At 43.4% G+C, this 12296-nt stretch overlaps 1 protein-coding gene across 2 annotated transcripts in view; it reads left to right on the forward strand.

Moving 5' to 3' along the window:
• Positions 1 to 3171: 3171 nt before the first annotated feature.
• The window catches only part of CABLES2 (Cdk5 and Abl enzyme substrate 2), a 13422-nt gene continuing 4297 nt past the window's right edge, over positions 3172 to 12296 (forward strand). The window contains exons 1-6 of one of the 2 annotated variants that reach the window (XM_075277016.1): positions 3172 to 3636; positions 8167 to 8238; positions 8712 to 8804; positions 8877 to 8954; positions 10152 to 10260; positions 11758 to 11914. In XM_075277016.1, coding sequence (XP_075133117.1) covers positions 3200 to 3636; positions 8167 to 8238; positions 8712 to 8804; positions 8877 to 8954; positions 10152 to 10260; positions 11758 to 11914 — 946 coding nt within the window. In that variant the 5' untranslated portion in view covers positions 3172 to 3199. The remainder of the gene's footprint in view (positions 3637 to 8166; positions 8239 to 8711; positions 8805 to 8876; positions 8955 to 10151; positions 10261 to 11757; positions 11915 to 12296) is intronic. The other variant, XM_075277017.1, reaches the window with a different exon arrangement.

Here is a 12296-nt window from a genome sequence, read left to right on the forward strand (position 1 = left end):
GCTGAAAAGATGGACATTGATATTATTATCTTGCAACATTTTACACTTTACAGATATTACCGCACGTTTATTAAGAACCTTTTTTGGTGTAAATTGCGCCTTCCTGTGGTCTTTTCCCACCCTGCACTTTATTACGCCCTTTTTTCCCAGATGTTATGCTGCTCTTCCAACTTTTGCATTTTGTCGGGCAAAGGGGCGTAGCCTAAATGGAGATTTTCACGCCATATTTATGACTTGTGCCTTCACAAAAAGGGAGAAGACGTAAATGCACTCCAGTACATGGATAGTGTAAAAAAAAAATTAGATCAGACAGTATAAAAAATGGTTATTTGCATTTTTATTAAAGAAAAAAAATGGGCAAAGCACACATAGTTTAGTTGTGCCTCAATAAGTTATCAAACACACGCACAACATTTAACAAAAAGGGGCACCTACATCATAAATAGACACCACAGTAAAACTGGTTTTGCACTGGCGAAAAATATGTTCAAAAAGTGGCAAATGAATAATTCCTAGGACAAAGGATAGCAAGAAGAATTGGTCTCCTATTGTATGGGTGTTACCCCAGTCAATAAACATAGATGGGGAAAAACATAAAGCACAGAAAACCAACATTGGACAACAACCCCTATTCTCCTTCCTCATCGGATCATTTGCAGGTTCAGTAAGTTACATGAGTGTTTTCTAGTTGCTGCTTACAAATAATGCCCCACATTTCAGTGGGTGGTATAGTCAACTATAGTCAGCAGAGAGAGTGTGCTCGCTGAGAACTTCCTGTGCACACCGAAGCCTAATTAGCATATGAATAAAAACAGTCTCATTCAAAAACTACTGAGGCAATTTACAAACAAAAGGTAGGTGTGGAATCGCCTCTCTAAAGCCTATGCAACTATGTGCTTAGTTAAAAATGACTTTTCCCTATGATAGAGCGCCTTTAAGGCCTGGAACATTGGGACAAATTTATTAAGCCTGGTGTATTTTACGTCAGTCTTAATAAAGGCCAGACTGGTGCAGGTGACAAGAGATTTATGAAACGGCTGCAACCTCTTTATAAATCAGTCAGATCAGACACTCCTGAGCCAGAAAACTGACATGAGTTATAATGAAACTGTTGAGCAAAGACGTCCCCATTCCGCCCATATTCACTGGAGTTCTGGCGTCAAAAGGGCACCACAATATCATAACTTTATGCAATTTTTCTGGTGTAGAGGAATTGATAAATCTGCACCGTTGAATATGCTTCATGGGTTAAGTAATTATTTACTTCTCACCAAACTGGCTCCTGAGTAAGTCACCTTGAATCTGCTTGCCTGGAGCAGTGAAGTGGATTACTATGTAATTATAGTCGATTATTCTATACAATGTAAAGTGTTGACAGAAATACGGTATATGTAATTTTATGAACATGATATAGTCCTATAATCTGGGCTGCATGGTGACATTATAGAAGTCTGTGTCCCAGAAAGCATAATGGACCCCCTCCATCCTACAAGCCTGGGATGAGATGACCAGTAGGGGTCCAGCTGCTCAGTCTAGTTAGAGAGGATACAGAAGTTCTCCTGACAGGTTTGTTTTAGTAAATACTTTTATTCCACATGAAATAAAAACTATGGAACTTTTTAGACCTCCAAAGCAATACATTTGTGGCAATTTAATTACACTGGCGTTTCGTAAACCAATCTTAAACAATTCTCCTTTAGAACAAGTCACTGTCACAGTCACTGGAGTTACCATTCTCCTTGCCAGTAGGGCATTTAACTACACACTGGGGCATCGCTCAAAATGTTCTTCACAGTACAAGTCAAAACAAAAGTATTGTCAGGTGGGTATTCTCCAATGTCCAGTGATGACTCTCGTCTGTAAAGACCACCTCCCGGACAGTACCATGATATCAACAGCCAAAACTAATGGCACCGATATATTTGCACCAAGGGAAGCTACTAGATAGTATGCTGAATTCAGTGCAAGAATGGCATTCTAATGATATATAACATGTCCCGCTGTGAAAGATTCTCTACCAATTTTTGATCGTAAGTATGAACCGTAGGTGCTTATGGATATGGCACAGAGATACAGGCTGTCTATTACCTATTGCAGACCCACAGATGTCCTGTGTAGTGCAATTGTTATGTTATAAATCTTTAGGTTTTATCATGGGTGCAATAAAACAGAATCTTTATATTTGTACTGATAATCTGTGCGTCAAGAGTAAATAAAACAATTGTTTCCATGACAACAAATTACATTTGTACTAACGTAAGTTCAGTGATTGCAAGTACACTCCTTGACAATAAAATAACACACCGAGGAGTTGTTGGGCTGGAATGAAGTGAGAAATTACAACATTGGAGCGAAAGGATACGTTTATTGGGGAAAACTGTACAAGTAAAAATAGACTCTAGTAACTGTTGGGCCACCTCTAGCCTGGATACAAGACAAGATACAGCTGGACATGGAAGAATACAGGTGATACCTGTACACTGTACAACATTTGCTCACATATGTTGCAGCTGGACCTGGAGATTCTGCACACTTGTAGGTTGGTCAAGCTGGTATCCCAACTGGCCCCATAAATGCTCAACTGCTGATAAATCTGATAACTGGGAAATCCAAGGGAGTGTTGCAATATCTGTAAAGCGCTGCGGAATATGATGGCGCTATATAAGTAAGCATAATAAATAATACAGTAGCAGTGAGTCAAACCCCCACAATCAGACATTTATCACCTATCCTGCGAATTTTCCTGCAGAATGAAAATATATCTTAACAGGAAACTAAACAAGCATAAAAATGTATAGTTAGATTTAAGAAAATCCCTTTAACTAGGTATTGCAGGTCTCATCAGTTGTTGCTATGGACAGCCGCACCTCACCACCACAAGCTCTTACTACATCTAGCCGGCTTTTTGTCCACTACGAGGTGTGACTTCCGGGTGCCAGGCCCCGCCCCACTCACAATAACTAAAATCCTATAATGAGGCTGAACACTGACGACGTCACAGCTATAGACGTCTGTCCTCAGGTGACATGTGACCTCGTCTCTTTCCCCGCCCATTTCCATAATCATGTGACTGACAAGGCTGCTCTTCCAATCAATAAACGAGTCTGTTGTTGTTACCCTGGCACCAGCCAATGGCGTACGAGAGTGGGTGGGACGGCGGCAGACTGGCCGTTCCCCGGCCCGGGGCCTCACTCAGAGAATGGCCGCGGCGACCTGCGGCTCTCCCGGTGTGACGGGCCCCGGAGGCCGTTCCGGAGAGTTGCCTCATGGCCACGTACAGCAGAGAAGGAAGCGGGGAAGTGACTCCCGGCGCAGGCAGGCCGCCCTCTTCTTCCTCAATAACATCTCCCTGGACGGGCGGCCCTTGTGTCCCGCACCGCAGCCGACATGGGAGCCTGCCCCGTCCCTGGATATGCTGGAGCCGTCGCCCGCCTCACACACACCGCTCACCCCATCACCGCGGCTCTTGCCGACTAACGGCCCCCGGATTGTGCTGTCCCGGGATTCTCCTATGCCGGAGGATGCCGGCCGGCAAGGTAAGAGCGGCTTCTGCACCCCGGCTCCGGCTGCCAGGACCGTGCCATCTTCCCTGGGTCACTTTCAAGGTAGCGTCGGCCCCAGCGTGGAGAAACAGAGGTGAGAAACTTGTCTGTATAGGGACACACCCCCTGAATGTGAGGGAAGCCCTCCAGAACTTCCTGAGGAATCCCCTCCTCCTCCTGGGGAACCCCTGCTTCTTTAAAGGGGCATTCCACCACTCATCCTTTACCTCACTTAGTAATGTCAGGAGCCAGACATGCTACATTACTGGAGTCAGAGGGAAATGTGTCCTGAGATGCTGACGTGTACCCCCAGACCCTCCATTATGATGTCCAGTGACCTGTACACAATTTATAGGGGTTATCTGGGATGAGATGACACCAGACACTACGCTACAGATGGTTTGCTATGCTTGTGCACAATGGGGCAGATTTACTGCTGCTCTGATATTTACACAGTGTAAAGTAGGTCAGACAGTCTAGAAACCTGCCAGATTCATTGTCCTGCTGGATGATACTGGATCTGGGGCTCCTTTATATTGTCTGCTCTGAGACTGATCGTACACTTCAGATTGGGCAGTTTATCTTCATCTGTCATCAAGGCGAGAATCTGCAGCCCCCATACAGATCAGATGCTTAACCAAACCTTTTATATTTTAAATAGACTGGGGGAGATGGAGAAAAAAAATCCTCCTCTCTTGTCCCCGGTGCTCCAGAGTCCTCCCAGTGCGGTCCGGTCTTTCTGCTGGGCTGTCTTCTCAAAGTGAAACTCTTGTGGGCTGAGAACCAGACCATGCTGGGAGGCATCGAGCATTGGGGAACGGTGAGTGTTATTTATTTATTTATTTTTTTACCTCCCCTGGCCTATTTAACATATAAACATTTTGCCTGGACAACTCCTTTAAAGGGATTCTACCATTAAAATGCTTTTTTTTTCCGATAACACGACAGAATAGCCTTAAGAGAGGCTATTATTCTCCTACCTTTAGATGTCTTCTTCGCCACCGCCATTCTGTAGAAATCCCGGTTTTCATCAGTATGCAAATGAGTTCTCTCGCAGTACTGGGGGCGTCCCCAATGCTGCGAGAAAAATCTCCAGCTCCACCTCCATCTTCTTCAGGAACCCGCCTCTCTGAGCTGGGTTTCAACCTTCTAGGCCCTGGGCAGAGCAGACTGCGCATGCCCGCGACCACAAGAAAATGGACGCTTACTGTGTAAGTGGCCATTGTCCTTGTGGTCGCGGACATGCACAGTCTGCTCGGCCCGAGGCCTAGAAGGTTGACACCCAGCTCTGGAAGGAGACACGCAGAGAGGCGGGTTCCTGAAGAAGATGGAGGCGGCGCTGGAGATTTCTCACAGCATTCGGAATGCCCCCAGTGCTGCGAGAGAACTCTTGCATACTGACGAAAACCGGGATTTCAACCAAACAGTGACGCGGAGAAGACATCTAAAGGTAGGAGAAGAATAGCCTTTCTTAAGGCTATTCTGACGTGTTATTGAGAAGAAAAAGCATTTTAATAGTAGAATCCCTTTAAGCTAGGTTCAGACCTGTACTGAGCTCTGTGTCATTCAGGTCCACTGTGGGAGCCAGACTGTTAAAATCCCATCATTATAATGGGATCCATTGGGTGTCTGTCAGGTTTTTGCCATTTTTAAACTGAAATTGGTGGAGAGAAAGGTCTCCTCTGCAGGACTTTTCTCTCCAGCGATTTTCGGCAGATTCTGTGGTGGAGTCTCCAGCAGAGAATGTATTGCAGATGTGAACCTTTCCTTAGTTTGGCATGTAGTGTCATTTTGGTGCATCTTAAAAGGAATCTCTCAGGGCAAAATGTCTTCCAAATCAGCAATGGTACTGCAGCCGTTCCAAACCACAGTGCTGTGAGAGACTGCAGGGAAGATGGGTGCCTGTCATCATTCCACTATATCAGAGTCCTTAGAAGATATATCTTCATGCACCAGCATTCAGCATCTACTTTTGATACCTGCATCTTGATGCAGACCTGCTGCATTAAGCTGCAGATGAGAATAACAGAGAAGCAGAGAGCTATTAGTGTCTTGTTTATATGATACAAGTGGATGCCTGTGGCCACTGGGGACCATTGGTAGGTGTCTGGGGACAGTATGTGAGAATGGTGATGGTAAAAGATACATTTTTATATTTATGTTGTTGTCACCCTGCTCACAACTTTTCTGTAATGTATTGGGGGAGGGGGGTTGGGAATAACCTCCTACAACTTGGCAGATTTTCTGTAAATTACACTATACAAATAATACTGTCATTGGGGGCAATTTAATTCTATTCTCTGATCCTTAGACAATGTAAACTTGCTCCAGACCTTCAAAAGAAGTGCCAAATGTATCACTGTGACTGATGTTGGAAGATACATTTGGTGTATCTTGAGATATTTTTGTCTAAATTTACACCACTTATTGGTTGGCTTGCTTTGTGACAAACATTGGTTCATTTTGGAGCAATCTAAAGCCTCTACCATTTTCCATTAATAAATACAGAGCAAAAAAAGTGTCTAAAGACTTTATATTCTAACCTTGTGTGCACTGTACTGTACGGATCTGTCTTATGTTGTAACCTCTGCCTTCAAGTATGTAAGGCTGAATTCACAACTATGTTGGAGACAAAAAAAAATATAGGCATCAGAAACTTGGCGGACCTCATGGGGGCATTCACACGGAGTTTCCGTGCGCTGATTCTAACGTGGAATTCGCGTCAGTATCCGTGCAGAAATAAAGCCTCCCATTGACTTCAATTGGTTCAGCACGGAAAACGGAATCCATTGAAGTCAATGGGAGGCTTTTTTTCCGCGTGGATTCTGATGTGGATTCCGCATCAGAATCTGCGCCAAAATACTCTGTGTGAATGCCCCCATAGACTCTACTGGTAACCACTTTTCAAATGGACAAGGTCTCCATCCTTTTGGGTCCCCATGCAGACCCGAACGCTAGTCTGAACCTATCGTAACGAAGACATGTGCAAACATAAAATCATAGTACTTGCAAAATAAAGGAAAGTTTAAGCGATCTGCGGCGAGGGTGAAGAACATCCAGACTTAATACCTCAGCTCATCAAACTGGAGTTGGTCCATGAAAGTAGATGTTAATGGTTTCCTGGCAGAGTGATACATGGGAGCAAATAATAAAGGTTGTGTTTTATCACCTTGGAGTAAATGTATAAATAATCTCTGTTATTGCAGCCAATAACTCTCCAGCCGCCAGCTCCTTCAGGCAGATTCTTAATCATTAAATAGGGCAGGAGGTTATTTTACCTGTTCTGTCCCCATTAATGGACTGAAGTCCCAGTATCCCCCTGCCGAGTGTTCTATATACTCTACAAGGGCATGGCTAGTCTTTAGTTCACCCACAGTAAAGATTCAGTGGTCCTAGTCCTAGGGCAGATTTTCTGGGGGTAGAACAGAAAGGAGACATTTTAATTTTGTACTTTCTTCTAAAGTAATTACAGTAAGTGTTTTAAAGGGGTTTCCAGGATCAGAAAAAAAGTTCATATTGCTGCAGAAATGGTGTCATTCTTGTCCATGGTGATGTCTGGTATCGCAGCCCAGTACAATTAAATATCTCCAATAAAGAATGACACTGTTTCTTAGAAAAGAGCAAAACTTTCTTCTTTTTTTTTTTGTAGATTTCTGGAGAACCTCTTTACTTGCCAGTATCCATTAGGTCAGCTGCTCTGCAGTAGCACATGCTCACTGTCAGACAGGAGTTCACCTCTCAAAACAGAACGATCTAGTGCAGGGATTCTCAACCAGTTTTAGCAAAGATCCGTTGACCGGCTTCCACTATCAAGTAAAGGTCCGAGCCGAACAGCAGATCAACATGTCCAGTATGTGCAGTATTTTTTGGACAAAAAGACTCCTCTGACAAACCCCAGGTTTAGAGAAGAAAATTTAGGAAAAAATGTTACCTAATGTGGCCTTGTACTGTGTGCGGGGCCACTAAGCAACTTTATACTGTGGGGGGTGGCACTAATGGTGCATTAGTGCCCTGTTATTGTGCTCCCTCACAGTATGTTCGTTAGTACCCCCCCTCCCCAGTATAATTCCCCATTTCTGTCCCCACACAGTATAGTGCCTCATTATTGTGCCTTAGCACAGTATGCTCCTTAGTAAACCACCCCCAGTATAATTGCTCTATAGTGTCCGCACACATAACTAATATTAACAGTGGGAGGGAGGAACATTCATTACCCCCCCCCCCCCAACCCTGATGCCTTACACTAGTGGCAGTTGGCCCTGTTGCCTGCACAATAGTCTTCGTATGTGCAGGCAGCCAGAATAATAACCAATCCCTGCTGTCATTTGTGTAAGGGATCAGGTGCTGGGGACAGCAGCCAGGAGATTAAAGTTTCTCCCGGCCGCTGTCATAATGAAAGAGTCAGGGGTCCAGACAGCAAGTGGCCACAATCAACCAGTTCAGTATCCCTCATCTAGTGAAAGTGGCAATATTGGTTGCTGTCATGCTTTCCTAACAGATGCAGTGGATATGTGGAGGACTTAGTTCATTACAAGCTATCCTGGTTTCTGTGCCCACTGCAAGGATAAATGTGCCATCTAGCCAAGTGTTGCCTCTTGTTCTGATGATTGCCTCCATCTTATAGGCGACGTCACCTGTCTCAGCGCTGCTCCTTAGAGTTCCTAGACGATATTGCAGAATTTACACCATTGCAGAGGTATTACTGCCATCACAAGACTCCAGCCGCCTAACGCAACTAATAAATCTATTACACAGCATACTAACACCCCCTAATGTTTTATTGGAAGGGAACTCCAGGAAAAAACTTTTGTACCCACCTTGTCATTTGCACCTCTGGGGATTTACAAGATTCCACCACTAGGTCACAACCTGTGCTTGAGTGCCAGGGATAGTTGTCATGAGCTGATAGAGCGTATGTTGGACAACATTGCCTGGCAATCTGTCACCATTTGCATTTTATTCTCTATTCACTAAAGCTGCAGACTCTTCTTGCCTAGCATTTCACTTTATGTTGTGTATACTAGCACGCTGTTCTATGCAGGATTCGCTACTGTTTGCTGAGTTTATAAGGCTGCATTTACTGCCTCATGCTCTCATTTACTAACGCTCCATATTGCCATCGTACTATATAACAAGTACAGCGCCTAGCAGTTTCCAATTGTATTGCAGGGCTAAGCCTGTTCCCGAGTCCCCCCGACAGTCTGTCCTAAAGAAGACGCACTTCATCAAAAGTATGAGGCAGTACGACACCCGCAACAGCAGGTATGTCCGCACAGGCTTAGGTCTTTGTGGTGGTTTTCTTATTTGCATACTATACCTTCTTTTGTTTTGTAGAATTGTCCTAATCTGCGCCAAAAGATCCCTGTGTGCTGCGTTCTCCATTCTTCCGTATGGGGAGAGTCTGCGGATGAGGTGATGTCAACTGTCCTTGGTTTTAGTATTTCTTCTTTACGTATTGATACATTGCCAGTTCTATTACACTCACTATATACAGGATTTGTATTCATAGATGATGTTGTCGCATATAAAACCCACTGAAGGGAAAGAACAGCTTTTATCCTGACACCATATAATACAAATAATGGCAGTAAACTATGAAGGGAAAAAAAGGAGCTGTTTTATTTGCAGTCGCATTATAATGCCCTGTATATATAGTATTCTTTCCATTAAAATAACCATGACCGACCCCAATAAAAATCTGTGAGACACCATTGGTGTCTGGCGTGTTTTTTATTTTAACACAAATATGAACAGAGCCCTAGTCATGCTCAAACTAGCTTATTATTCAAGTGAGATAAATCCCTGTGTACAAAGGAAAAAAATCCTTCTGCAGCACAGATGATTTCAGGAAAGGAGTGTGCTGACTATAGGATGTGCTGCTCTCTCCACTAATGTCATGGGGTTAGAGAGAACAGAGCATCAGGTGACAGTAGTGAGTTACAAACTCAGTTACATAGAGGCAGATTGCTTCAGCAGCACAGAGTATTTCAGGAGGGATCTAATGAAGACACAGATGCATGTGACAGATGCAGTGTCATGATGTGAGAAGGGCCATGAGACAAATGGTTGGTACAGACTGAGGGTTACAGCACAGATTATTTTAGGAAGTCACTGCGGCATGTAATAAGTAACCAGTAATCTTTTGCTACGGCACCACACACACACACACACACACACACACACACTGGCAGTGCTCTACACCAATGTCATTTGAAATGAAATAGACTTTTAATATCATTGACATGTATAATATTTGTAATCTTGGCTTTGTACACTTGTGTACTTTTCCTACAGTGCGAGGGTTTGAAAACGATTTATAATTAAACTTTGGCTTTTGTGTTTTATGTCCTGTTCATAATTTGTGGAAGAGCAGGAAGGAAACACATTTGTGGTACTGGAGACTACATTGTCCCTTGTAACAAAGCTTTTGTCATGAGTTGTGTGCTTGTATTATAGGAGAAGGTGGGGGGATCGGGGGTTGCTGGGAGGGTTAGCTAATGGGTTAGTATTGATTCCTGGAGAACATTTTTGGGGCTCCACATTTCTCTGATGTAAGAGGTTCTTGTGCTCTTCTCTGGTTATAATGCTTCTTTATGCTTTGTTACACAGTGAACTGCGGGTAGAAGGGACAAAGCAGCGACACCCATCTGGAGGGGCCCCCTCCAATACAGACCCAGCATTTGGAATGGAAGGTGTGGAGCTGGGGGCCGAGGGTGAGGTAAGAACTGAATGATTAATGACCGCAGCACCATCTCTCACAAAGGGATCAGTCAAGTCTCAGGACATTTCCTGTAAGGGAGCTTTGTGAGTCATTCATTGGTGACCTATCCTTAGTATAAGTCATCTATTGATGATCAGTAGGAGCCATTCATTGGTCATATGGCCTTTCGTAGGTCAGTTACATTGTACTGTACAGGTGTATCTCATTGTGCTTTGTAAGTAGTGAAAAGGCCGCAGCACTCACCTGAAAGCTCTTGCCTCTTAAAAAAAAGCTCATGAGGACTGCCTTAAATTCACTTATGCCATGAGATGTGGTGGACCGCCTGGCCTCAGAATTCTGTGATAAATCCTTGCTGATGTCTTTATTGTTATGGGTTTCTTCTGTTTACTTGAAGATCTGATTGTACTGTATTATTTATGTTTTACATATCTGTCCCCTTTTATTATGCTTATTTGATGAGCCTATCTTGTGTTATCTATGCGGTGGGTGGGTTGTGGCTTACTTAGGGTGGTGTTGTGGCATTTTATGTTTGTTTTTATACATTCACTTGCTCTTTGTGTGTGCATTACCTGTTTTGTTTTATTTTGTATTGGAAATACAATCTTCAATAAAACGAGTTTAAAAAATAAATAACTAAAGCTTATGAGCAGGGCTCACAGATGTCAGACCCACCAATCTTTAACTGATGACTTATTCTAATCACAAGTCATCAATTAAACCTGGAAATCACCTTTAAGGCTCAGGCCCCACGTAGCAGGCCACAGCAAAAAAGCGCAGCAGGAAAAACCATGGCAGCAAAGCATTGTAGTTTTTTGGAAGGAGAGGTTAGTATGACAGAGTGGATTGGGTGGTAGTAGTAGTGACGTTCCGTTTCTGGAAATGGGGAAACGGTTCGTCCCTGGATAACCAGAAAATTTCCTTGACCTGCCCCAGAGATATGGGTAAATATACCTTTTTGATAAATTATTTAGAAAGTAGGTGGGGGAGGGTGTTTAGGGTAGGGATTTAATTTCATCACAGACAACCCCTTTAAGTAACTGCAGATGGGAATTATATTGCATACTTGGCACTGCACATCTTTGGTTGACCAAGATGACAGTCCTCTGTTCTCAGACACTCACTGTGGGTCACTGTGGGATATACTGGTGAAGATATAATAAAGTTTGTAGGAATGGATTCTTTATGCTAGTCGTAGGCTTGAAAATGCTTTCATTTAGAAAGTGAAACATCGCATTGAACACTGAGAGACTAATCCTTTGGTTTGGATTTTACTTCCAGAGTTCTGTTCCTTCATTTGGATTATTCCCACTGGTAGTAGATATTTACCTTGTGGCATAGTAAATAGCAGGTTGGAGTGTACTGTAGTTTTCTGACCAGTGAAGAAGCAACAGCAGCATAAGTCTTGTGTCCACAGCTGTTTGCCGGGGGTTCCTAGACCAGTTCATTATTTAGCTATTGTCATATTTCAGCTCTTTGTTTTGGTTTTTTTTCCAGGTTGTTTCTTATGCAAGGTTTTTATATCCAACAAATGCACTTGTCGGCCAAAAAGAAGATGGGCAGCCATCGCAGGTCAGGCCGGGTCCACATGACACTTCCAAACGGACTTTTTCCGGTACCCGGTTTACTCCAGTGTCCTCAGGAGGTGACCATGGTAAATGCCTTTGGGGTTCCCTTCATGTTGCCTTCAGTACTTGTTATAAACTTTCTATCAGTGACCCATACATAATACAACTATATCAGAAATAAGGATATATTCAGGGCAAATCTTAGAGAACTTGAGTGAGTCCTATACCCTCATGTGCTTTGAGCACCATGCACATACAGATTCCTAGGAAGCTACATACTTGGAAGGAGCACTTTTTAGTTCTGTCTGATCATTACCGTATTTTTCGGACTATAAGATGCACTGGACTATAAGATGCACCTAGGTTTTAGAGGAGGAAAATAGGGAAAAAAAATTTTGAAGCAAAAAATGGTAAAATATTTAATATATGGGAGTTGTAGTTTTGCAACAGCTGCAAGGCCACATTGAC

The sequence above is a fragment of the Leptodactylus fuscus genome, chromosome 6 (genome assembly GCF_031893055.1).
Source record: "Leptodactylus fuscus isolate aLepFus1 chromosome 6, aLepFus1.hap2, whole genome shotgun sequence".
In the NCBI taxonomy this organism is placed as follows: domain Eukaryota; kingdom Metazoa; phylum Chordata; class Amphibia; order Anura; family Leptodactylidae; genus Leptodactylus; species Leptodactylus fuscus.